The 25,505-nt window shown below is 38.5% G+C and overlaps 2 protein-coding genes across 3 annotated transcripts in view; both read right to left on the reverse strand.

The window, feature by feature from the left end:
• The window catches only part of LOC133845300 (uncharacterized), a 168,890-nt gene that overhangs the window by 92,561 nt on the left and 50,824 nt on the right, over window positions 1-25,505 (reverse strand). The window lies entirely within an intron of this gene.
• LOC133844155 (uncharacterized) lies at window positions 1,768-7,226 on the reverse strand. Its single transcript, XM_062278023.1, is given in 5 exon segments — window positions 1,768-4,085; window positions 5,485-5,579; window positions 5,638-5,875; window positions 5,877-6,582; window positions 6,643-7,226. Coding segments are annotated over 5 exon segments (3,324 nt in total). The 5' UTR covers window positions 6,719-7,226; the 3' UTR covers window positions 1,768-1,876.

Consider the following 25,505-nt stretch of genomic DNA (forward strand, 5'->3'; position numbering starts at 1 on the left):
TTTTGTAAAGTGTAGATTTCATACATAATAAAATCTTTTATATACTCCCATATTAGTGTAGAATGTTCTTACAAGATTTTTCGCAGAGTGTAGAGAACTTACACAAGCACATGCTATTAATTCTTGAACAGTTGCATTGTTATAAGACTGTTTTTCGCTTAACAGTCGGACAGACAATTGTTAACAAGACGGCGGCTCGAGGCCTTAAAGTTAAGACCAAGTCAGCAACAGAGCTGCAAAAAAAAGTATCTCATAGTTACACAACGCACAAAGTGCGTTAATTAACAGAAATATGCAGCGCCCACTTGGTAACTCTGGTCGGGCTGGCAGAGTTACGCCCCACAGCAGCATTCAATTTGGTTATATATGTATCTACCTACCATATATGGTACCCTATATGGTCCATAGACTATGGACTTCGACGTATTATTTACGATTTTTCGCATAAATTTACGCGAACGCTCGTAAAACTGCGTGAAATACGACATTTTGAGTTCTGTGAAAGTGTAACACGAACAGCTCCAGCTTCAGCTTCAGTTTCAGCTCCAACTATAGTGGGATTGGTATTGCGATTGCCTGGACATTCGATGAGAAGGGGAGAGCAGGAGGCAGAAGGCAGGAGCTAACTCACCATGAACAATAAGGCAACATCTTTGTGATTTGTAGCTTTCAGCATTAACGTGGCAACATTGTTGCTAATAGACGTTGCTAAGCTGCCCACAGAAACAAAACCAATTGCAACAACCACAGCAACAACTACAACCACATATGACAACACCAACAAAAGCTCTCGAATTTCCTTGGGAAAAGCTCCGGCTCGCCTTGAACTTGAAATTGCCTTGGTAATTGATTCGACAAGGTGCTGCAAAAATTACTACACAATCATTTTTGAGAAACTGTGGGAATCCTCAAGAAAATAAAATAAAGCTAGTTGAACTCGATTTTATGTTCTAAAATAAAATCAATCATTTTAATTCCTAACTAATAATTCTGTTGATGATTTGTGGTAGAGAAATGTTTGAAAGTCAAGGAAATTCAAATGAAAATGTAACTCAAAGAACATAACACAATAATTTTCGAGGAACTGCGGAAATCCTCAAGAAAGTAAAATATAGCTAGTTGAACTCCATTTTATGTTCTAAAATAAAATCAATAATTTTAGTATTATAGATTCTTAACTAACAATTCTGTTGAGGAATTGTGGTTGAGAAATGTTTGACAGACTAGGAAATACAAATGAAAATAAATCTTCAAGGCAGCATAGTTATGAATTGACTCTTCAGTTTTTATGTAATAACTAACTATGCAATTTTTTATGCTTTTTAATATGAGAGTTTGTGTTGCATCATAAACAAGTTAATCTATATACTTTTCATTTCAACTTCAAACAAAATGATTTCACATTTAGTAAACACTTCCTTAGATTGTTTTATTAATTTAATTTTTAATTTGAGCCACAAAGAAAACGTTTTCTTCTAAGTCGAATCACCTTTAATGATCAACAGAACCAATAATTATCGTTATTTGAATATATTTTTCTGTAAATGCTGTTTATAATGCTTTATAAACTCTCTTAATCAATAGTTTATAATATGCAATTTCATTTCTTTCCGTTTTTGATGAAATTCAATTATTTTGAATTGATTTCATATTATTTGTCTTTTCTTTTTTCACTTACTTTTCTCTCCTTGGAATGATGAATAATCATCTCTATCTGAATGCACAACTCATTTTTTTTTGCAAATCTATTCAAAAACTTTTATTAATATTACGAGAATATAATTTTACAAAGTAGAACTTAGTCTTGCTATTAGTTGTTGGTCTGTGCACATGAGAGTTGGTTAGTTTGTGTTTAGTTTAGTTTGCAGAGATAGTTTCAATCATCCGCTAGATCGCCGACAGTTGCAATTGTCGCTGGCGGAGCAGTTGCTGTGGCTGCGGTCACACTGTAAGGCAGACCGTGCTGTGTGGCCGAGGCCCAGCTGCGCCTTGGCAGGATTCGGCCAAAGTTGAAGTACTTCTGCCGCAGCTTGTCCTTGATCTCGTCCTCGTTCATGATGGCACTCGCCTCCCTAAAGTTGAGGAAGATGCGACCCTTCTCATCCGTTTTAATCGGCAATATTTCGGTGCAAACGTTGCGTGCCTTGAGTAGGAATCCCTCTTCCTCCTCTTCGTGCTGGGCGCCTGTGATGATTGTGTCGCCATGACCCAACTGATCCTCGGGCAGCACCACAACCGTATCGAGGCGTGAGTCCATGGACTGAGAGCGTGGCGGCTTTGCAATGGCCACGTGATTCTTCTTCTTGCGCAGACAGAAAGGATCGCGATCGCTGGCCTTGACATACTGGACAACAGGTCGATTGACGCCCCACTTGGGTCTATCATCCATCTTGTTGGCATCCTTCTCTTTGCCCATATTCCGCTTGTTTTTCTCCTTCTCCTTGTCCTTGCTCTTCGCCTTAAAAGTTGTTGTCGTAGTCGTTGTTGTTGTGGTCGTCGTCTCGTGATCCTTTTCCGCCGTCGACTCCTTGGCCGGCTGTGTCTGCGTCTTCGAAGTTTGCGTTGTGGTCGTCGTGGACACCTCACGCTTCAACAACACCTTGTAGAAGTTGTCGTGGAACAGACAGAGATCACAGTTCAGTGGCAACTCCGTTTGTGTCTCCACATCCGTTTGGCTCCCACTTCGCTGCCTGCTTGCAGACGAACAGCCGCCAACTCCGCTAACTGTCTCTTGCAGCGGTGTCTTGAGCGGCATCAGTGCCAGCTTGTCCTGCTCCGCGACCACTGGCGCTATGTCTACTTCAAGTGAGTCGGGCGAGAAGCAACCGCTGGCTGTCTGCAGCGCTGAACGCGCCGTGTGCAGCGGCTCCTCGTCCTCCTCCTCCTTCTCCGCCTGGTAGCCATCCTCCGTGCAGATAGAAGTATCCGTGCGCTGTGTCATCGTCGCCTTCGAGTAGCTCTGCTCCATGTGAGCTCCCGTTGAAGGCGGCTTCATCGGTGCCTGTGGCTGTTGCATGAAGTAGGTGGCAATCTGCAGATTGCCAATCGCATTCTGCAGGCCAAAAATGTCACTGGTCACGGGCAGCGGTATCAATGTGGCAGGCTGCATCAGCAGCGCCAGATTCTCCTCCTCAGTACTTGCTTCAGTTGCTGGCTGCTTGATTGGCTTGGTGATGGTGCGTCGCAGATTAATCGGAGTACCAATCAATACTTTCTCCTCGGTGACAACTGAAGGAGCAGGTGCTGCTGCTGTTGCTGTTGCTGCTGCTGCTGGTTGTGGCGGCGGCGCTGCTCGTGGCGTGTGTGAACAGTCTGGCTCCTCACTCTCTCCCACTTCCTCCTCTATTTCCTCCACCTCCTCCACGGAGAGCACTTGCAGCAACTCCGGCTTATCAGCCTGTTCCAGACTTTGTCCCTGCTCCAGCGGTGGCACACGTTTGAGACGCTTCTTTTGCTTCTCGATTTTGGCCGCCACCTCGGCCTTTGCTATGGCATCCAGCATGACCATCTGCTTCTTCTTCTGCACCTCCTCGCGCTCCTGTAGTTGACGTCTCTCGTATTCCAGACGCTCCTGCTCCAACTGCTTCTGGCGTCGCATGCGTTGCTCCTCGAGTTGTTCCTCCTGACGATGCCGCTCCAGCTCCCACTTGCGTATCAGCTCCCGTTCGTGCAGCTGCTTCTTGATCGCATTGTGATACTCGGCCGCCTTGCGACGTTTATCCATGCGCTCGGCCAGCGTCTGGGCATCGAGTGGCGCATTCTGGCCACGTAAATAAGTCGACGAGGATTGCACCGACTGCACATCATCCTCGCTGTCCTTCAGATCGTGCATGCCACGACTCAACCAGCCAGCCGGTGGCATTCCCACCTGCTGCTGTTGATGTTGCTGCTGTGAATGTTGCTGCTGCTGCTGCTGTGCATTGTAGTTGGCCCAGCGGGCGCGCTCTCTTTCGTGCTGCTCGTGGACATAGAAGTCGCCGTGCTCCGAGGTGTTGCTGATGTGCACCTGATACGTGTTCGACGTGGACACATCCCGGCTGAGACTCATGTTCGATGAACTCGGCGGCGCCGCCAGATAGCAGCAACTGTAACAACAGCAATCGATCAATACACAATTAAAGTTTAACTATGTTTATATTTAGAACAAACAAATATTTGCCAAATCAATTACGATTAAAGGTTAATAACATTTGCTGAGAAACAGTTTGACATTTATTATAGACAACAAAAAAACGCGAAAGTTGTTGAGGAAACAAAAAACTTTCATTGAAATAAATAAATTTATGTAGTATGAAAGCTTAGGTGAAAACAAAATACAGAGTAAAAAAAATTGATTGGCCACAATTAAAAGACATAAATTTATACGAAAAGATATTAGCTAGATTTCTATTAAATGAATAAATGAATTATTCAATATTGTTCTTTTAAACATATTGAAAGATTAAAACTGGCTAAGCATTTGCAAAATATTTGTCTTCTTTCAAGTAAATATTTGTATAAATTATGAATAACAAATATAATTATATGTTTTCACACGAAATATATTTTTATGTATGCTTGTTAAAGTTCAAAGTATTGACCTGCAATTTGTAATATTTAAACAACATCGAGAAAACAGATTGTAAAATATAAATTTAAAGTTTACTGAGTAAGACAGATGATTTCTTAACATTAAGTAAAAAATGTGGAGATGCTATAAACTTAAAAAAGTTTTTAAATTCAGCGAAAATATTAAATTTTCACAACAGCAAAGAGCAAAAAATAATTTAATAATGATGAAAGTAAACGCAAAACTTATTTGATATTATGAATACTAAACGATGAACAAGCAAACTAGTAAAAAAAATAATTAATATCAACAAGCAAAATGTCTAATGTTAAGTATGGCGAGTTTTCACAATAATTAATAATTATTTTAGAGAGTTACGTTTATGAGTACCAATTATAAGTTAAGCGGCAAGTTTATTTGGTTTTTGACTTAATAGTTAATAGAGAGATAAAAACTTAAGTCATTATTTCCAGTAGGTTCAAATAAAGCAGAACTAATAATAAAAATAATCCATAAAAATTAACTAATATAATAATACATAAATAACAGTATACAAATATACATACTTGTTTATACTAAATAGAAGGATTATGAAAGTAAATAATAATTAGAGTGAAATGAATAAATACAAATATACATAGATAAATTTTAAATGGAATAATAAATTAAATAAATAAAAAATGTGAAATGTGAAAATAAATAAATACTACAATAAATAGATAAATTACTTAATTAACTATCAATTAATTAATATACAAATGCACAACAGAGAAATAAATGTATCACGAATGTACTCTAATCGAAATTGGCTTGTAAAATGTAAGCACACGCGGCAACTAATCAATTGTGTTAACAGTGAATTGTTAAGGGCAACAGTTAGATGTGTTATCGCGCAAGTGTTGGCACTTGACACATTCGAAAGTTGGTCAACTCACCCGTCGGCGAGGTAGCCGTCGGCAGCGAGGGGTTCGTAGACGTGACCCTGCCCTGGCACACGTCGTCCCTTAATGGCATATGCATGGTTCAATGCCTGTTTGCACTTGCCCGTCTGCGCCTGAGCGGGGGGCTTGCAACATGCCCTGCAACGCCTGCTGTGGCCCACAGCTGGGCGTGAGGGTGGGCGTGGGCGTGGCAGCACCCTGTATCGATCGCCGAAGACGTCGCCCGGCGATGGCAGCGCTGAGGAGGCTCTCGTCCGCCTGACTGGCGCTGCCCATGCCACTAATGCTCCCATTTTGGCTGGCGGCGTCGTTATACCAAATGTCTGGAGTGTGCGTGTTCTTGGGCGTATCGCTGAGATAGCCAGAAGTGTCCTCTTCCTGGCAACCGACAACCGAGGCCTGATTGGGATTCCCATTGCCCGGATTGTTGTTGTTTAATCGATTGCCATTCCCCGTTGCCGTTGCCAGGATCAATGTTTGCTCCCTTCACGTTGCCAAGTTGATTGGCCGCCTTTTGCTGCTGCTGCTGCTGCTGTTGTCTGCCCGCGTAATCCCGCTGCCTCAAGGTTGGTAAACTGGGACTCCTCAATCTCTGCTGCTGCTGTTGCACTCCCGGATGTTGCATGCGTCCCTTGGCCGTCTGCAGCGAAGTGGGCACCAGCTCCACATAGCGTCCAGGTGCTTGAAGAGGCAATTGTCTGGCCGACATGCCAGGCGCATAGCTGCCACGTCGCTGGCGTCGATAGAGCAGCTCATCATCCTCGAAATCCGCATCACCAGCCACGTCCAGCTCGCCATCGAAGTCATCGATGTAGCGCTCCAGCTGATTCATGTAATCCTCGCTGCGTTGTCGCTGCATCTGACGATAGCTGGGAGTGAGTGCTCCAGCTTGAGGTTGACGCACCAGCAGCTGCATTGCTTGTGGCGGCTGTGGGCGGGAGGCGTGGCTGGAGGTTTGATTCGATGTAGAGGAACTCTGGCTGAGATCCAAATTCGAGTAATACGTGCGTATGGAGGTGCGTTCGATTTTGTGGTGCGATGTGGACGAAGTGTGCTGATGATGATACATTTGATCCATGCGCGCGATTTCCTCTAAAGAGCGAAAGAGACTTAAGGGAGTGGTCAGCAGTCAGAGGATTGATGTCCACTCACCTCGTTCCTTAGCCCATTGCTGCTTCTTCAAGTCCAACAACCTGTGCGTTTGTCTTGCTTCCGGCCCCGTAATCATGTCTACACTCGGTTCATTGCACCACGAGTTGACGTCACAAGAAGACAAGAAGCTCCGTTGAAGCTCCACCACCACGTCGCAAGGCTAAGGCAACTACTGAACTGAAAACTCCCAAACTGAATGTAAGACAGAAAGTCTATGAAATTCCTTCAAACTCGCCACATTCGATTCGATTTTGCTTCTGACTTTTGCATTGGAATGTCCTGGCACCTGGCACGTTGTCCTGGCAACCGAAACACGTGTAAACAAATAACTTCCTCAATGAAACAATTGGGGGACTGAGCACCGCCACATGGGGCCAAAGTCCTTGCACTCCACGCGCACTGGGTTAATGCTATCAGATGGGTGGCAATTGCTTCGGTAAGGGGAAGGAGGAGTAAGAGGTGGCGGAAGACAACGATTCGCGTGCCACTTGCCAATTGTTTTTTAACTGTTGTCTGTGCTCGCCCCAGCTAAAGGGGTTCGGCTAGCCCAAAAATAGTCTCTCTTCGGGCCATGCAAATAGGCATAGGCAATAGGAGTTGCAATAAGCGTAGGTGTAAAATGCGAAACGTCCTTCGTAGATATACAAAAGCTATAGGAATGCAACTCGATTAAGAGGGAGCAACCTACAAAAAGGCAAGACAACGAATGAAAAAACAACAACTGGAAAAGAGTACAAAACTGACTCAGAAATTTATTTCCCATGGTCAAATAGAAATGGCCAAAAGATAAAAGGAAGAAATATCTCATAACCCATTTTCCATAAACATACATAAACCACAAAAAGCCAAAGCAAAAGTTAAGCGAAGAGGCGACTCTTATTGTTGTTGTTGTTGCTGTTGTTGTTGTTGGGTCTGGTTTATACGCGTGGGCGTAGAAATCACTGCCAGTCAAAAGGTCATGTTATGATCTTGAGCGAACTATGTGTCTAAGTCGACGATGACGCCGAGAGGAGCATGGGAGCCCCAGTCTTCGAGCCAAGTTGCAGTTGCAACGATGTGAAGGAGATAAGTAGAAGGAGAAGGGAGGAGGAGGCTGCGGGGGTGAGGGAGTACAAAGAGATGAGGCAGCTGCAAAGACATAAGCAAAAGGCCAAGAGCAGAGCAAGAAAACGGATCACAGAGCAGAGAAGAGCAGAGCTAAGGCTACAGCCACAGCCACAGCAACAGCTACGGCAATCAAGAAATCCCACTTGATACAAGTGCATTTATAAGACATTATAATGAGTTTTTATAAACTTAAACAGGGTCGTCCCCTGGCCGATGCCTAGACTGAGCATCGTTGTTGCTGTTGTTGCCTTGCCTTTAGGGCGTCACTTATAACTAGAGTTTGAACTTGGACAGGCACTTGAATCGCTCACTGGCACCGATGATCTCAAGATGATAATTGCTTTCAGCTAGGTCAACAGTCGGTCAACCAGAGAGGCATCCAAACACAGAGAACACGGACATTGGGACACTTGTCACCAATAGCGAGCAGGTTTGTGCACCAGAAGAAAGTGATCGCTGAGTAGTGATCAGTGATTTGCTGATCGCTGATCAACTGATCAACTGCTCAACTGATTGCTGATCGTGGCCATTTAGGCAGCAATTTTCATACATCTCTTGGTTGTTCGCTGTGCAGCGATTTTCACTTTGGTGTCCGAGCGATCAACGATCAGCGATCGTTTGAATAGAGCGATCGATCGATCGGTCGATCGATGTATCATTTAGTTGTGCATAACCTCAATACGGCGATCAATAAACAAACAAGCCACATGCCTAATAATTGTAATTTACCATATTTTTGTCGACTATATGCCGATCGATCGATCGATCGATAGACGAACCCGATCACCACGATCACCAAATGGACCCCAGAGGCACGCTGTGTGGGAGTGGAAGTGGATAGACTTCACTGAGTATCGGTGTGAGTGTGAGTGTGAGTGTGAGTGCGAGTACTCATCATGGGCAATACATATTGATCAAAATTGATGATGTTGACACGAACTTTGAACGAGGCGCAACGAGGCAATGTCTTTGCGATCAGCTTATGATCTTCCCTCTCTCTCCCTCTCTCTTTCGCTCTCCGCCAGTTTTCTCAAGAGTTGGCTGGCGATTTTCGTTGGCACTCGAACTGCTGAACGATTTTCATAAGTGATTTGGGTTTCGATTCGAAACTTATTCAAGTGAGAGAGTATCACACACTTTATCTGGTCATTGATACTGAATGACTTTTGTGTCTTAGCCACAAAATATCATCATGATCGTGTCATCGTTTGGAAACTGTAGATGACAATCGATAGCTGGAGCTAATTGAAGAACCTCTCTTCACTTGCCACTCGCCACTCAATTGACATTTCGTAAACAATAACAACAATAGCTGAAGCATTTAATTGTTATGCTCCTCATCTTGGCACCTTCGCTTGCCACTTGCCACAATTTGTTGTTGATACTCTTGCTGTTGCTGTTGCAATGTTGCGTATGCACTTTCAATTCAATTAGATTTCTGATTTTAGACTTAGACTTGGCCACATCATTGCCAAAAATGGCTAACCAGACATCGTAGACAACAACAACAATAGCAACAACACTGACAGGCAACAATGGCAACAACGTCGTGGACCAACTGTCTGCTTGGCCACATTATAGCGCCAACACTCAACAACAACTGTCAGGTGTTTAGATGCCTGCCTCAGATCTGCTGTGCGCCTCAAGTGTGTGTGTGTGTGTGCTTGAGTGTATGTGTGAATGTATGTGAGTGTGTTTGTGTGTGAGTATGTGTGCAAGTGTGCTTGCGCCACGAGTCGCCTTTGCCTTCTATCTAAAGAGGAGTCCTAACACTTGGCGGTGGCTCAGTAAAACTATTCTATAGTATGTAGCTTCAGCTTTAGCTTTATAGAAAAGAGTTTGAAAATGTATATTTTATTATTTTATATAAAGAGTAAATAAAATAAAATAAAATAAAAGCTAGATATTCTTCATATTTCTTATTTTCTTCAATAATATGGAACTTTCTGACTATAATTTATCTTACAATATTATTTACAATCAAAATTAATTTCGAAATAACAATAAATTCAGGATTGTTATTCTATTGAAATACTTTATACTGTCACGTTATTTTTATATATAGGGTCTTAGTTGCTTTGGCTTTTCAATAAAATACTATATTAATATACCAATTATTGTCTTCGTTATATTTTAATATTTTTCGATATATTAAATTGGTATGTGTTCAGTATAATGCTATTATTCAAAAAGGGTTGCGTATCTCACAGTATCTTTCTGTTTAAATTATATCAAAAGTTATTAAAAAAAAAATAATCCAACTGAAAGCTTATGTAATTTAAACCAAAAGAAATTGTTATTAAATTCAAAAATATTTTTCAATGACTTAAATTTCAATTTAAATTCGGGTAATGCAGCAATAATTTATTATCTATAGCTTAGTATTGCTTAGAAGGTTTATTATGAAATGAGCTCTCCTTAAATTGAATTCTATAACTTCCAAAATTTGCAACAGTTGCTGAAATTTTGCTAAAGCCTAAAATCCTTTCTTTCCTTTACGTTCGCTTTAAGTTTTCATTTTCATTCTTCTCTAGCTACCCCATTAAGTGTTGTGCTTAAAGAGTAAGCAAGCTGCGACTACATGTTGCAGGCACAAATTGCATGTTGCAGCTTGTAATTGCTGCCACTCGCTGTTGTTGTCACTGTCGTTGGTCGTCAGCGGGGCTGATGGGGTTGCTGTCGGTCTTGCTGTCGTTGTTGCTGTTGTTGTTGTTGTTGCTGGTGTTGGAGTCGGAGTCGGAGTCTAAGCAGCGAAAAGTTGGCAGTTGGCAGGAGAGAAACGGAGAGAGCGAGAGGAGTCTTGGCTGGTGTTGCTGTTGTCCTCCAAGCTGACAACATGTTACACTTTGGTCACTATAATGAGGCGTAATTAGTGCCAATGTGTGGACAACTTAGATGACCGGCAACGAGTGTGAATGCGAGTGAGTGTGAGTGTGAGTGCCAATGAGTGCATGTGCCATGATAGGCTGCGTGTGAAAATTTGCGCGCTTTTTGATAATTGCGACAAAGAGTTGCCAATGGTGTTGCTATTATTGTTGTTGCTGATGCTGATGTTGTGTTGTGGCACTCGACATGGCCATGCATCAACGTCGTTGTCTGTAAATGTCTGTTTGAAATGAAAGGAAAACTGATTAGCCTTGACAAGTTCAAATTGTTTGGCGTAGGGATTTTTTTCTTCACTCTTTCTCTCTCTCTCTCGGCTAAGAGTGAAAGCAATCGATGAAAATTGCTAGCAAAACGACACAGACACAAAAATTGAAGACACACAAAAAAAAAAACGAAGAAAAAAAATCAAAGAGCTAAAAAGCAAAAACAAATATCAAAATGTCCACTGATTGCCAGTGCTTGTCGTACAGGCCAAAGCCAAAGCTAACGGTTAATACAGTCCATCATTATCAGCCACCAACACCGCCTAGCAGTAAAAGAAATGCGTTGCCAACACAAACCGCAGCAATAGCAACAACTGCAATAACATGCAGTGCTCTAAGGTCAGTTAGAGACCAAAAATTGTTGTGCACACACATGGCTAAAAGATTCTCACAAGGCTGGTTCTGCTCCCAAGCTGTCCATATGTCCAGGGAGTTGCAGCCGCGAGTCGCTCTCAGCTCCCAAGCTCCCAGTCACAGTCTCAGTCTCAGAGCCTGCAACATGAAACAGGTGTGGCACAATGCGCATCGTAACTACCAGGCCAAAATACAAAAAAAAGACTATGAAACTGGGAGGCTGCCGACCATTTGGCCAGGCCAACACACAGCACACAGAGGTTTGGCTACATCTAAGGCACATCTGAGTACACTGCAAGAAATGTGCTAATTAAAATATCAATTTCATAATATAAAAAAGCAAAATTCATTTTTGAATTTTATTTTATATATAATTTGAAAACTGCAGTTTCAAAATTAAATTTAATTATTTAATGGTTTAAATTTGTCATACTATATATTACACAAATTGTACAAAACGTATGTATCAATGTAAATTCAAATAAATTTATTTCTCCGAGCAGAATGAGAAATTTAATTTACACTTACAATTTAAATATAATTTTTATATCATTTTCTTGAACTTGTTTTTTAGATAATTAAATATTTTGGCATAACGTTCTCATTCTCATTCGAGTATGATTTGAAAACTTCGATAATAAATATAAATGGCAACTCTTTTGGTTTCTTTTTATTTTACTTTCCTCAAAGTTTTTCACGAAGTAGAATAAACTTCAAATTCAAACGTCATAGAATTCCACAATTTTACATTTATTGAGTACAGGCAATAAATACAAAAATAAATATATGTATCTATGTTCTATTACAATCAAACAAGTTAAATTTTACTCTTAGAAAAAAATAATTATAATGGAAATGAAAGCAAATGCCTGGAATTTTTCGAGTGTGGGCTTTGGCGACGCTTTTACCACACGTTCGTTATTTTTTCGCAATTTTTGAGGTCACAATATGCCCGACGAAGACGACGTCGTCGTCGACGGCGACGCGGATGATCATCGCTGGAAATCTGAGGCCAGGTCTGAGGCTGCTGCTGCTGCTGCTGCGGCTGCTGGAGGTTTCGTTGTTGTTTGTCGCCTTAATGAAACACGCGACATACACTTCCACACACACACTCACACACACATGGGCAGACAGCTAGCCAGCAAGTTAGACTGCAGATGAAGAGTCCAGCAATAACAACACAACGGCAACAGGGCACACATGGCACTCTCAACTTTGACCCGGGTCAGGCCAAACTGCAAGTCGAAATTATGTAGCATGGAGCGTGGAGCGTGGAGCGTTGCGCGAAATTAAAAAGATAACTCAGATGTGAAAACAATTGATAGTCACAGATATTGAGCTTTGACAGCCAGCTGATAGACAATGCATGATAATTTTCTAGTATTTCTTCTTTAGTGTTTTTTCGGCTGAATTCTTGCGTAAAGTCAATTAAGGTTGAAGCCAGATGATGATGGTAGATGAAGGCTTCAAGATGCAGCCAAGTCCAAGTTGTGTTTTTTTTTTTTGTTTATTTCGGCTGACATTTGAACTACTGACTCTGCTGCTCATCGTCGCCATATTTGGACACTAAATGACCAAAAAGCAAACCAGATGCCAAATCTTCCCTCCCCTTCCCCCTCTCTCGCTCTCTGTCACCGTCTCTATCTTTCCTCCGAGTCGCCTGAGGCAGTTAAACGAACTGTCTTTGAACTGCGCATTCAGTGAATACTTATATTTATACACTCGCGTAGTATCTTTTATATATTATTTTTTTATTCAACTCGATTCAATGATTGATGGCCGTGTTGCATTGTTGTATCTGAAGTTTGAGCTAATTTATAACAATAACAACAACTGGAGATTGGCTAACTGAGAGTCCAAAGACTCGTGTGAGTCGCATCATCAAGCAATTTGTATGCTCGCCTGTCAATATCAAATCAAAAATATTGAACGGATCCTTTTGTTTGCCACATTTTGATTGGGCGTTCATTTCTCCACTCTCTCTCTTTCTCGGTCTCTTTACTCTTCTGTATTTTGTGTGTGTTTAATGCTACACCTTCGAAAAAACGGAAATCCCATCAACAATGCGTCGTCAACTCTGATGAGTAATGATATTTGAAAAGTGTCAAGGGGGAAGGGGGGCTGAGGGGTGTGGGCTCAAAAGTCAAGCTGTGCAAAAAACAAGGAGAAGGGAGAAAAGGGAAGGTAGACAGTTGTAGCTACCCCTCAGACACTTTACACCTTCGATGATCCGTCATAACTTTTAACACATGATATGATTTTGTAGCATTGTCTGCAGGATCTCGCATTCTCTGCTTGTAAACATGATTGATGAGCTCCCCATTCTGAATCTCTTTCTCTCATTCTCTCTCACTGTTTGTCTCTGACTTCTATCTCTCTTGAAATTAGTACAACAAACTGTCAATGATTTGTAATTGCATTTTCAATCATTCATACCGAGTGCCCGATTCCAATTCGTCTGTTTGAACAATCCAATTTTAAATGTTTCCTGCCAACAGCGATTGCCAAAAAGAAAAACAAAAAAACATCTACTCAAAAAACAATAACAATGTCGAAAACAAAAATCAAATCAATTCCAAAGAGTACAAGAAAATCGTGAGTCAAAAGCAAAACACTTTCAATGTGAATACCCTGGCTTGTTAACGGCAATTGGGCATAATGTTGCAACGATTAATAATTGTGATGGTAGAAAGCTGTGCTTTAGGCTTTAAATTAAAATTTAAATTCATTCATGGAATTTCTTAAAGGTTTCTGATGTGGTCATTATGTGATAAGGTATTACTTATGAAAAACGAAATTTAGATAGAATTTACTCAGATTCAATGAGATCTTCATAAAGCGGTTCCAACAATTTGAATAAAATTTTTAATTTTATAAGTTAAGGTAAGTTAAATACCATAACAGTAAAATTTTAGTATCAACATTGAAATATATAATTTAGTATTTTCGTAATAACTTTTAAGCTTAAGAGGTTTGTAAATAATTCCATATTTCCTTAAATATTAATATACCATATTCACGTATTCATTTTAAAATTTAAAGTTAAAAACTAAAATGTAATTTAGATCTTCAAGTTTGGAAAGTAAGTATTTCAATATTGCTTTTAATAATAATAATTTACAGCTAGAAATAATAACACTAAAATTTTAGTGTAAAAATTTTTAAATATATAATTGCATTCGGATTCCCATACTAATTGTTAAGCTGGAATATGTTTCTAAGTAGTTCCATAATTCCTTAATGAATATGTTTAAGTATTTCCATATTTCTTTCAATATTAATAGAAAACGCAAGATTGCCGCACAACTATTTTACAGGGCACAAGAAACGTCACCTGCTGTATTCTAGTTGATTTGCTGTGTGGCGCCCATTTCGTTTTCAATCGCTGATGCACCACAATGATAAGAAATTTAATTGATTACCTTTTGTTTTTCTTGATTTCGGGTTGATGCTGTTTCGTTTTATTAAAACTATTTCGCTGTCGCTGTTTTCAATTCCCACGCCAAGTCATCATATCGAAAAAGAGGCATTTGATTTATTATTGGGAACCGAAAAGAGAAAATACTATATCATAACGTGCTCATAACTGATTGCGATTGGGTCAATGTCTGGGCCAGTGCCAGTGAATGGACGGATCCATTTTTGATGGTGGTGAGGGGGGGGAAGGGGGATGGATATGCATATGATTTTGATTTGGATTTCTGTTTTTATTTATGTTGTTAGTTTGTTTTTTCCATCTGTTTTTCTATTTTCGGGGGGAATCGAGCAATGCGGAAATTCAGCTAATACGCAGGTGTTAGCTACCGCCCCGTTAATAAGTCGTTGGCCCGCATGATATATGAGCTATGGAAATAAATCCATGGCATGACCTCAGCTATCAAACTTCACACGAAACGTGAATTTATCACCCCATGAAGTGAAGCGCAGGCTTAACTCATCGCATGGCTCATTAACAAGAAGCTGCCTCTTGTGGTTTATGAATAATCAGTTTATTAATCAATGTGCCGCATGATTGCAAATAAACGATGATGCTATTATAATGATCGCACTATTACGGATTACGGATTACCAACTACGGACTACGGCTTAAATTATGCCTCTCTCTTCGCCTCGTCTCGCATTTGCGTATTGCCCAAGAGTCAAACCCCCACCTCCAAATACTCAATGACTTACCCAATGACCTACACGACGTTAAATAGAAATATCTAGAAATATAAATCAATTCTTTCCTTGTTGACCTACACTAGCATCTGCCTCAAAGATCTTTGAAATTGATAAATATAATAAATATACAAAATATTTTAATTAATGCATGAGTAATTAAAAATTGATTATTTCAATGGTAAAGGAACAAGCATACAATTTTTGCAATAAATTTCAACTTTAAACATAACAAACCTGTTATGAATTGTTTCTTCTTATTTACATTTTTCAATTATATCGAAAAAACATTGAAATGTACCAATAAAATTAAATTCTTCAAAAGTTTTAATAAAAATGAATTGCAAATTTGTTTTGTACATAAAACGTTTAGTTTAAATGAATTTCGTCATTTATAAATAATTAAAATTTTTTTTTCATTCATAAGTTTGTCATCATAAATCATTCATAAGTGCATTTTTTTTATCTCTTTTACTCAATGTAGCATTATTTTTCGAAATTAAAACCTTTTATAAATTAGTCCTATTTATTTTTTATTTACCTTTTGCAATTCTCAATTTATAAATGATTTGTCAATTTGTCGAGCTATTTTTTTTAATCAATTCCTTAACATACTTATTACATAATATAAAAATATATAATAATAATATTAGATATATGATTATAAGAAACAAGACGTCTAAGCCCAATATAGAAAAAAATAAAGTTGAATTATAAATGAAATACTTTGTTAAATTCTTTTATAGTTCTTGATCCCAACTATTACTTTATTAACTAACCAACTGTTTAACAATTATTTTACTATCATACTTGTTTTATACATATTTTTATACATATTTCTTACACAATGTTCCAAAATGGATTTATTTTACTATTACACTTTATATCTTTTTCTGTATCAGCTTTAGTTTATAGCTCATAGTTCCAAACCTAGCTGCCATCAAAAATTTGTTAGTTTTGCTGTCAATTAAGATGTAGTATTTTAACTGCTGCTGTTTCATTTTATCTGTTCTAACATATCTGTTGACCCTCACGCTTGGTCACTCAATTAGCCGGCCACACACAAAGTCGGCTTTCTCCCCCCTTCTACTCCCTCAACTACATGTTACTACCGATATTGCCTCTCAATCCTTGGCCAACAGCTGTTGCCGTTTGCCCATCAAATGGTTCCGTCAACACATTTGAAAATGAAATTTATGATGGGCATTTGGCTAGTGGTGGGCGTGGCCAGCAAAAGGGCATCATTAAAGTCGAAAAGAGAGATGAGAGAAGAGCAGAGAAAGAAGCAAAGAGATTTACAGCAAAATGCAAACAAAACTGGCTAAGCGAAATAATCGTTCGTTTCACGTTCGAGGATCGTTTTCTGGATGAGCGATCTGCGACGTGCGTGTGTCGTGTGTGTTTAAATAAAAATCAAAAATATGAATAGAACAAATATAGAAGAAAATGGTAAAGAATAACAACAATTGGAATTACCAATCGCCTGCCTAAACAAGCAAAAATATTTCCATATTTTCGAAATATTCTTTCAGGCAATTTGCCGCATTTAGAGCGCTCACGCATGTAATTAGGAGTTGCCCAGGATTTGGACCTGGCCGAAAGCAGCCGCAAATGTGGCTAAGCCGTTGTGCGTGTGCTTAGCCCGAGATGCGAGTGATTGGGACTTGACTGAAGTCGTTTGGATTTATAAACCACACACACAAAAAAACCGACCGATGGCAAACAAAAAGCGCACAAAAGGCTTATTTAAATGCACATTACTCTGTCGTCGCAGTCTGCTGTCCTTTGTCCGCTGTCCGCTTAAGTCCTGTCACATGTCAACAGCAAATAGCAACAGCAACAGCAAGAGCAACAGCAGCAGGCAATTCAAACTTCCTGCCGGCGATTAGGAAGTTTACTTTGACTCATACCACAATCGACAATCGAATACAATCTGCTTTCTAGACGTGTAGTAAGTGAAATTAGTCGCAATACTTTTTCTTCTTCCTTTCCGGGTTAGTTGGGAAATTCAAAAGTCAGAACATATGTTGCGCACAGTTGGCATCCTGCGTAAGTCCTGCGCCAGCAATTTCATGCTCACTCACACGGTACTTAAGCAGCGTGCAACTGCAACGCGCAACGTGCAACGTGCAACGAGGCAACGTGTCTGCTAAACAAACATGCACATAAATTGTATCTCTTACAACATTGATACAGTCATTAGAGCCAACTGCGTTTTTTCGGGCCTGGCTACCGAACTGCTGACCAAAATACCACACGAGACGATTACTCGACGATCAACCGATCGCTAGATCGATCCGTCTATTCCCCCCTGCCCTTTCTCATGTTTCGGTTTCGGTTAATTACCCGGCTTGTCTGAAATTAGGCTGTCATCATCATTTAGTAAGAGTTAGGAGCAGTAACTTCATAAGGAGTGAGTACGGGAGGAAGACTAAGGGATACCATAATAAATGGCGTGTTCTTAAAACCCTATGAAAATATTGAAAAATAAAACAATATCCTGAAACATTATGTTATAATATCATTGAAGAAAAATCGTCTTAATATTAAATTAAATTTGCCATATCACTTGTTAATTATAAAATGTAAATATATTTAGAATAATATGATCTTTTGTTTTTAAAATTCCTTAATTAAAACATTCTGCAAATCACGCAATATTATTAAATCATAAAATAGATTGAAATAATACAAATGTGTTTGTTGTAGGAATATCTTTATTCTACGTTTTATCATAAACAACAAATATAAATAATATATACAGAAATCATACTTAAATATTATGCGTCCTTATGATAAAAGTATCAGGCTTGGCCTGACTGAACTTTCTGCTGTACTGGTTCAACTACTTAATAAATCTAAAATCAAATAAAAAAAGAAAATACTTAAATATTATTCTCAAAACATAAATTTGAAACTATTAAAAATTCCATAATTTCGTCATTTTATAGTTTCGCGCATATTCAATCATCGTAATACTTGCTACGCATAAACGAAACAAAGCGTCAATTATTATAAATCGTTAAGAGCTTAATTCTTATTATACATCTTCTTTTTTTCTAATAGACACAAACGACACACCCAAAAGTGCATCATTTTCATTTTGCGACGATCGCGACTGTCATTAACAATGTTTAAACGTTGAGCTTTAAATAAATAAGTAAAAAATAAAAAATAGAAAAAATTTGCATTTGCTATAAACAATAAGGCATTTAGCTTTTGTGGCTGAGGCTGAGACTGAGACTGAGGCTGCGGCAGAGGAGGGAGATGAAGCCATTGGAGGAGTTTGCAACTGCGAATGCGAAAAGCAATACAAAAATGGAGCTCGATCGATCGATCGATCGATTGCAAGTGTTGAGGCAAAACGGTTGAGCTGCATCACGATTTTAACGATCCAATACACACACAAACACACACGTGTGTGTGTGTTTGTATTTTAATTCTAAATATATATAAAAAAAATATCTTATTAAAATTTTATTGCAACAAAATGGAAAACTGGCAGCGCCTAAACAGCGCGCGAAAAGCTGCAGCTAAAAACGGAATTCGTGCGCATCAACAGCTTCAATTTGTTGTTGTTTGTGTTGCTGTTAGTTGTTGTTGTTGTTTAGTGAATCTTTTGTCTAGCGGAACACCTGCTGGAAGTCAACGATGACGTCCCAGCCAGAGTCACAAAACATGCAGCTGTTGTGTGTGTGGCAGACTTTGGAGTCAACTTGCAGCTCAACTTCAACATCAAGTCGACTCGACTCGACTTGGCTCGACTCGACTTGGCTCAAGTCAAGACAAGTCAGAGGCAGTCTCGACCTTCTTACCGCCCGTCCAAACTGAAACCGCCCCTCGACAAAGGCCGCATACGACCTTAGTCATTTGTCAGCCAACTCCAAAGCTGGGAACTGTTGATGCTGCTGCTTTTGCTGCTGCTGCTGTTGGTGGCACTTTCTTGGACCAAGATCAAGACACTACCAGAGTCAGTCTCAGCAACAGTTCGACTGCCTAACTAAATATCATTGGGTCAAGTTCAGCGTTGCGCACATTTAAAACAATATTTTCTCAACATCAACAAACCTTTCAAAATGTTTTCTATATATGTGCGCGCACATCTGCCTCGGACCGACTCTGGAAAATTCAATTGCAGCCGCGTTTTTCACATTTTGATTTATACATTTCCATGTGCTTTATTATCGACATTCAAAACGCCTCTTTCTAGCACCAGCTGAAGTTGAAGTCCGTTCGCGTCGAAGTCATGCTTTGAGTATACCAACTATACAAAATGATTCATTTCGTTGTGATCTACAATGGCAGACAGTGAGTAAGTGGCAAGCGAGAGCTCTGCGCATGCACCTGCCACCTGCAACATGCAGCCAAAAGCCAAAAGCTGCCAGCGACGCCCCACTTTGAAGCTCGTTGGCTATTCAAATATGGATCTTTTATTATCTCTCTCGCATACGCATAAGAACAGCATTCAATACTGCTTTCTCACATGCCGAAAATTCATAAAACAAATGCGTGAGTCTTTCAGTTGGACATACAAAGAAAATGTTATGTACTAGCAGATACCTTTTAAGAAATATATATAATTAAAAGTGTATTTGTAATTTTAAAGATTTCATTAAATTGTTAGATTAATTTGAATGTTTTCATTTAAACAAAATTATTTCGCATACTAGTGGATATTTCGTATTTATTATTTATTAACTACAACTCATTTAACTCATTTAATTGAAGAAGTTGGGATACCATTTAAGTAGATGTTCTATAGTTAATTGGTACTAAACCTAACCATCTATGAAAATCATTTTTGTTTTCTTATATTGTTTATTTAAATGCAGTAATTTGTATTCTTTAGTCAGTATGATGACTTTTATAATTGTAACTTGTTATCCAGATAATCTGTTGGATGTATAATACAGCACAGCATTGATCAATATTCAAAAAATATTAAATCATTATATACATCTGTAAACATTAAAATAGCAGTGCTTATGATATGCTCGTTTAAAATTGAAAGATTTTATTGTAAATATAAATCTATATATTCTATATAATAAATTAATAACAATTGCATTATAAGTTTAAGAATTTAAATAATAATGATAGTTTTACTTGAAATATAAAATTATAAAATCAATTCCATGAATTCTTTAAATTAACATTACATATATTTTTCAAATTAACTTATTAATGCCCAAAATAAGCTTTAGAGTATTTGTGTCTAAGTTTGATGAATCAGAGCAATAGCTTTTCAAATAGTTCTATAAGCCGTTTACTATAAAGTCAAATTACCTTTAACCAGGTTTGACTAAAGGGTATAAAGCAGCACCTCATTGCAAAGATCACAATTAGGCCCTTAGGGCAAACCTGCAAACTGGCAGCTTGGCACTTAGATATTGACAACGAAACTGGGCAATTGAACGGCAACTTTGACTTTAGACAGAGAAAGAGACTTTGGCTGAGACTTTGACAGAGGCAGAGACATTGACTTCGCCTTCAACATTGACTCTGCCACAGTGCTGTGGCATTCAGTGAGGCACATTTCTCACAATCAGCTGTGAAAAATCTTCCCATTTATGACCCACTAAAAAGAAACCGTACCAAAAGCTGAAACTGAAATAGAAACAGAAACTGAAACTGAACTGAACTATTGAGATAGACAATTCCATATCCATGTTGAGTTCATTTGTCGGCGTTATGAATCTAATGTACGTCCATTATGCATAAATTCACGAAAATGAAGCAAATGCTTTGTTTACACGAGGTGAAACACTTTTTGGGACTGTTCGAGACTGACTCCAATTTCATAGTCCATTTGGTTTGCCAGAGTTGAGTTGTATTTCTATTTCTATTTTTATTTTTTTTGGGAGGTGTTAATAACAACCACAAAGACGTTACAATTACGCATTGAAATCGGTTCGGAACCAAAGAGCTCTGATGTGTGATGTCAACGTTGTGCAGGTTCCCACAGATCCAAAAGAGGAGCAGAGTGTTGGACAATTGTTAAATTGGTATTTAAGCGCGTCTATTTTACGATTTGTTGTCACACAACAATGCTCAACATTTGTCCATATGGAAAGAGGAGAATGGTGGGAGAGGGAAATGGAAAGGGGAAATAGAAATAGAAATGGAAATGGAAATGGGCTACCATCAGATGAGAGATTTGTTGTCACACGGAAGCTGTTCTTAACGCTTTTTACAGTAGACCAAATAGTTTCATTCGCTTTAGATAAGTTTTTGGCTTTAAGGCCCTAAAAACCGGTTGAGCCATAAAATGTGGTATAAGCTCCTCTGCTTTCTAACCGCGATCGCGATCGTGTGGCATGTAAATGTTGTCATATCTCCACGGCAACAACAACAACAACAACGACAACATCAAATATACATATCTTTATGATTTTTGGAGCAATTTGTTGTCGTTGTTGCTTCAATCCGATCTGTCAATTTATCAATGTCGAAAAATGCAGAAGCCTCAATTCATTGACAAACATAATTAATTTGATTAAATTCAAATTCGCGGCATTAACTGAAAACTGGAAACTGGAAAATCGTACAACGGTCACACACACACACACTATTGCACACACACTCACACAACACAAAGCAAATCTTGATCAAAAACTCATCAAAAAAGTCAACTTTTGTCTGTCTATCAGGAAATTAACATTTCTGTTTTTTTGAGCTTTTTGCTTTTGTTTTTGTTTCTTGGTTTTCATTATTGGCATGCGCGACCCCTTAGGGTCAAATATAATTTGTTGTTGTTTTCTTTCTAGGTTTAGTTTTAGATGTCTTCAAAAACGAATCGATACCAAAACAGATCAATGATCTCATTTGCATACAGCACAAAGCTGCCAAATGTGAAACATGCCGCAAGGTGGAAATCAATTTTTAGGGGCATTCAATCAAAATCAAATTCGACTAACAAAAAAAAATAACAGAAACAAAAAAAATACCGACCAACAAATATGTATATAATAATAATAAAGGTGGCATTTTGCAAAGCGTCAAATTACTTGCAAAATGTAGACGATTCACAGATTCCCTGTAAATACAAATATTCTAATAAAAATGGTATTTGTTATTCCAAAATTTCAAATTTAATACTAGAATACTTTCAATAAATGATTTAACAGACATTTGTAAATTATGCTATCAATATTTCAAATTCAAATCATTTTAGGATATACTTTAAGCTATCAATATTTCAATTATGAATTTGTAATAAATATCAAAGTCAAGTAAACTTTTATAATACAAGATAAAATACAAAATTAATTATTAATTTACTACTAAGTTTACATCGTAAAACGATAATTTAAAACAACAAAATAGCATTCAAAGCTAATTGTCGCAATGAGTTGAACAATTTTTGCAATCTTAATTATTTTTAAGTAACATGAATGTCATTCTTTAATTATTTTTATTGCATTTCAAAGGAAGACCAAATTTAAATTATCTAATTTTTATTTTATATTTTGCAATATATGTTACTGATATTTAAAAAGGCATTTGGAATAGAAGCTCGATTGTAAATAAAATTCAATACATTTTTAGCGTTATTCTCTGCCTGGTTTCCACCCATTTGAATGTGCAATTTACAGGGTATAATTAAGACGAAACACTGCTGTACATTTGACGCAAATCAAGTGAATGATCAGCTCAGAGCGCTGAGTACGACGACAACACAACGGTCGAATCGAACGCATAAATTAGTCAGAAATAAGCGCGAAAACGTGTTTTAAATTTTTGTTTTCATATCACGAAAGACAGACAGAGCAAGCGAATCGAATGGGAGAAAGAGAGATAGCAATTGAGTGAGAAGGGAAATGATACGAGACGAAATGGGACGAAATGAAATGAACGACGAACGCTCATGTCAGTATTTGTCAAAGATTTTGACAGTGATTAATGCATTTATAATTAATTTATTGTATACAAATGTGCACACACAATCACAATCACACACACACTCACACTCATACACAGACAATTGGCATGGAACAGATCCCAAGAGGAGTTTACCCCAGTCCAGCTATTTTCTGGCATGACATAAGTTCAAAATTGGAACTCGAAATGCCAAAGTAGCTCCCTCTCTCTCTTCCTCTAGCTCTCTCTCTCTCTCACGCCTTGTTTGTTGCAAGCCTTTAACCTAATTTCGGCAGAAATATTTATATTGAACACGCTGGCATGATTGATGATTCCCCGATTCCCCGATTGACGGCACAGGACAAAAGCTGCTCACACACACACACAACACACAGCACAACAGAGAACAATTTTCGCCAAGTCACTTAAACGGCGGCTCGAAATGCGTTTGAGGCGCGTTTCTTGTGAGGATCTGAGCCAAAAGTCACATACATTAGAACGCATTAAAGTGTAACCGAAAAGGGGCGAGTCCCTAAGACAGCGCTGTGTGTTGCACGTTCCCATTGTTGCCACTGCACAGAGAGAGAGAGAGAGAGAGAGAGAGAGAGAGTTCTGCAGAAGTTCAAGTCGGAGTCGGAGTCGAAGTTGGAGGCTGAGGCTCAGCTGGAGTTGGAGTTGCGTTTCCATAACAAACAAATCAAGCAAACAATTGCAAAGGATAATCTGTTGCTCAGCAAGGATTAGCCAGGCCATCAGGGCACAAGGCACACACACACTAACACACACACACTCGCATACACTCACACTCCATATGCAAATGCGAAAATTAAAGCATGAAAATTTGTCAAAGGCAACCAAAACGAATCGCCTTTGTGTGCGGGTGTCCTGTCGTTAAAGGTAGCTCAAAGGACAACCGCAAGAGCAACCGCAGCGCCGAAAATCACAATCAAGAAAGAGAGAGAGAGAGTCGAGAGCAGAGTTCTCTTCGCTTCCCGCTTGCCGCTTGCTATGCAACGTAATGGGTTTAAACAGCCCCTTTTAAATGCCTCGACTGAATTCTCAGTTCTTGATTTTTCTTTCTCATTTTTCCCCGGGGCGTTGCCAGCCCGCCTGTTTGACTTTGTCCTTACCCTTTCGAAAAAGGGTTAGCAAGGCAAACACACACACATGATAACGACTTTGCGGGTTTTCGCCGCGTTTTCAACAAATTGGATTAACTTCTGTAAAGTTTTCAACTTATATAGAAACACACACACAAAACAGAAAATTGAAAACATAAAACAGAAAATAGAAAACGTATTTTGCGCATCATCGATAGTTCGCTGGCGTCACGCCCTCCGGATATTGAAAAGGCAGAAAGGGCGAAACATCTGCAATGCGTTCATTATCACTGAGTCCCGAGATATGAGACTGACTTTTCAGATAAGCCACAAAGCGGGACAGGCGATAGGAAGTGGCAAAGAGGAAGGGAGAGCCAGCTAGGGAAATACTACAAATAGAAAATAATTAATGATAACAAACAAAATTGTGTTTCTTTATATTTTGTTTATGATAAAAATATATGAAGGATTAAATAAATATGTGATATATTTTAGAACACTACACATTTGGTTGATTAAAATTGAATGAATATTAGAACATTTTATTCCAAATTTACAAAAGCAAAATTAAAAAAGATCCCTATTTTGAATTTAATGTATGACAAATATAAAAATAGGTATGAAACTGTTACAGCAAGTTTAATTCCAAGCAAATATAAAAAATACAAAAATGTTTGTTTACAAACAATGGTATACATAATTAGAGTAAAGTTTCTTAAATTTTTTACTTTTAAATATAAATCAGCTAAGAGGTCTAAGCTGATCTGGATATTTTATTATACTCGTACTATAGAATTGAATTCGAAGCTATAAAAACAAAAAGTATATACAAATTTAAGTTGAGGCTTCAATAATCAAATTTCTCAAAATATATTGTTATCTTCTTTAAATTCCAATGTTTATTTAATTTAACATTATTCTGAAATTAAACATTATTTAAGAGAGATTACTACTCATTTTATAAATATCAAATTCTTGTAAAAACTGATTTAAATTGCTATTTATTTATTAAACTGGAATATTTAGCATGATAGCTTCAATAGCCTCTAGAAGCATCCCAATTCAAGTTATAAACACATTTCTTAACCATATTACGAAATCTAGTTAAATTTTAAAGTTCGTGCTGGCCCCA

This window comes from Drosophila sulfurigaster, chromosome 3, assembly GCF_023558435.1.
Source record: "Drosophila sulfurigaster albostrigata strain 15112-1811.04 chromosome 3, ASM2355843v2, whole genome shotgun sequence".
In the NCBI taxonomy this organism is placed as follows: Eukaryota; Metazoa; Arthropoda; class Insecta; order Diptera; family Drosophilidae; genus Drosophila; species Drosophila sulfurigaster.